The sequence below is a fragment of the Cornus florida genome, unplaced genomic scaffold, assembly GCF_030987335.1.
Source record: "Cornus florida cultivar Cherokee Brave unplaced genomic scaffold, ASM3098733v1 CherokeeBrave_3.0.0_Hap2_Chr09, whole genome shotgun sequence".
NCBI lineage: Eukaryota > Viridiplantae > Streptophyta > Magnoliopsida > Cornales > Cornaceae > Cornus > Cornus florida.
The window spans coordinates 45,329,779-45,331,689 of record NW_026775579.1 but is presented as its reverse complement, the minus strand read 5'-3'; the positions used below and the strand labels follow the sequence as shown (position 1 = coordinate 45,331,689).

The window sequence follows — 1,911 nt, the reverse complement described above, 5'->3', positions numbered from 1 at the left end:
TTGATGAACGTACAACCAGATAACACCTAATAGCCCGAATAAATCCGTACAACTGCATGCAATGATCAATGACAATTGGAATTTGAATTGGAATCCCAGTAGCCAAACAAGTCACATTCAACAGTATTGCAGCCCCAATCTTCAACACTTTCTTCCACTTTGATAAATTTTATCCTGATAATTGGATTACCCTATATTAACATGACTGGAGTTTGGAAATGAAGTGTCTTGTTTGGCAAGTTGGATTTTGTAAGCGTTGGTTCAACGCGTCGGTTTTCTGGAAGGAACTAGGAAAACCTAAAAGTACTTGGAGGAGGGGTATATTAGTAAAACTAGAACTCCACCGTCCTTATAAAGGAAGGACTTTGACCAACAAATCCATCATTTATTATAAACAAGCGCAAGCGTCACAGTTTTTAGATTCAATTCAAGAACGCGCAAGACTTGGAGTAATCTTCTCTCTGACCTGGTAAAACCATAACCCTATTTTTCTGAATTTGAAGGAAAAGAAGGATAATATATGGGTTCTGAAGATAGCTGGAACAAGATGGACGATGGCACTAGTTTTCAACCATCGGAGCCGGCTCCATGCGCCAACGGCTGTGGCTTCTTCGGTAACGCAGCGACTATGAACCTCTGCTCCAAGTGTTTCAGAGACTTCCGCGCCAAGGAAGAGCAGGCGGCTTCGGCTATAGTAGCCATGGACAAACTGGTGAATAATCAGAATCAGACGGTCTTTTCGGGAGAGGTCCGTGTGGGGCCATCTTCGTCGACCGAATCATCATCATCAGCACTGTTGGTTGTGCCGACTGTTGGCATTGATCACCAGACGGAGGCCCCGAAGGTGCCGTCGAACAGGTGCTGGAGTTGCAGGAAGAAGGTAGGGGTGTTGGGGTTCGCGTGCAAGTGCGGGAGCACGTTCTGTGGGACCCACAGGTACCCAGAAAAGCACGAATGCCCCTTCGATTACAAGGGTGCGGGACGAGACGCCATTGCACAGGCTAATCCGGTGGTGAAGGCTGATAAGGTGCAAAGGATCTGAATTCTAAACCAAATCGAAACCAACCGGTTTAGATTTGAATTGTTTTTACCCTTTCTTTTTCTTTCTGTCTTGTGGCCGGGATATTATTAATTTGGTTGGGGTTGGTTGAGAAAGAATTGAAGTGGAACCGCCATTAATTGTTTGGTAGGTGTCATTGTTTCAAGTAAAATTCCATGTTCAAAAAAATTGGATCAACTCAATGAATGAATTTTTTTATTTATTTTTTATTTTTTATAATTTGACTGTCTTATAATGTTTAATAGATATAAAACGTAACAAGTGAACTCAGTGACCAAAGTGCTGTCATTTGTCAATTTCCTTAATAAAAACAACACTTCAAGATCAAGCTTCGTCGGCACTTGATCAAAAATTATTGGCCGTTTTTCTTAAATACAAATTGAAGAAGATTGTTAACCGATCTTGAATTCAACCAACAAAGAAGATCGAATCACAAGATATTTTTTTTCTTTTATAAAGCATACTTCGTAGGATTATACTCAATTTCATAAATCAATAAATTATTATTTGTTTGTAATGACCCTGTCATTTTTCTCCCTGTCATTTTTTTTCTTTTCATTTTTCTCAAATTTTACGGATAATTTTTTTTTCCGTTGATCTTTCTTTCCGAGTTTGGTTTCTCGTCACTTAGTGTCGTCAATGGTTTCCGAAAATCTTTCCTTTGAATTAACAACTTCCTCTAAGGATCGAATTATTTCTACATTTTCATTTTTTGGACACTATTCACTTTTCGTCTTTTTTCTATTTGTCACTTTGTTGGCACAACCTCAATTTCCGTGTTTGGAGTTGAGTTTTGACTTCATGAGTTTTCATTCCAGTTTATCTCCTCGAAACGCGTAATTTTACTTTTG

General features: G+C 39.3%; 1 protein-coding gene across 1 annotated transcript; it reads left to right on the top strand.

Annotated features, from left to right (window-relative positions):
- Window positions 1-399: 399 nt before the first annotated feature.
- Window positions 400-1,262, top strand: LOC132273793 (zinc finger A20 and AN1 domain-containing stress-associated protein 1-like). The gene has a single exon (XM_059774861.1). The coding sequence runs from the start codon at window positions 521-523 to the stop codon at window positions 1,040-1,042; it is 522 nt and encodes a 173-aa protein (XP_059630844.1). The 5' UTR covers window positions 400-520; the 3' UTR covers window positions 1,043-1,262.
- The last annotated feature ends 649 nt before the right edge of the window (window positions 1,263-1,911 follow it).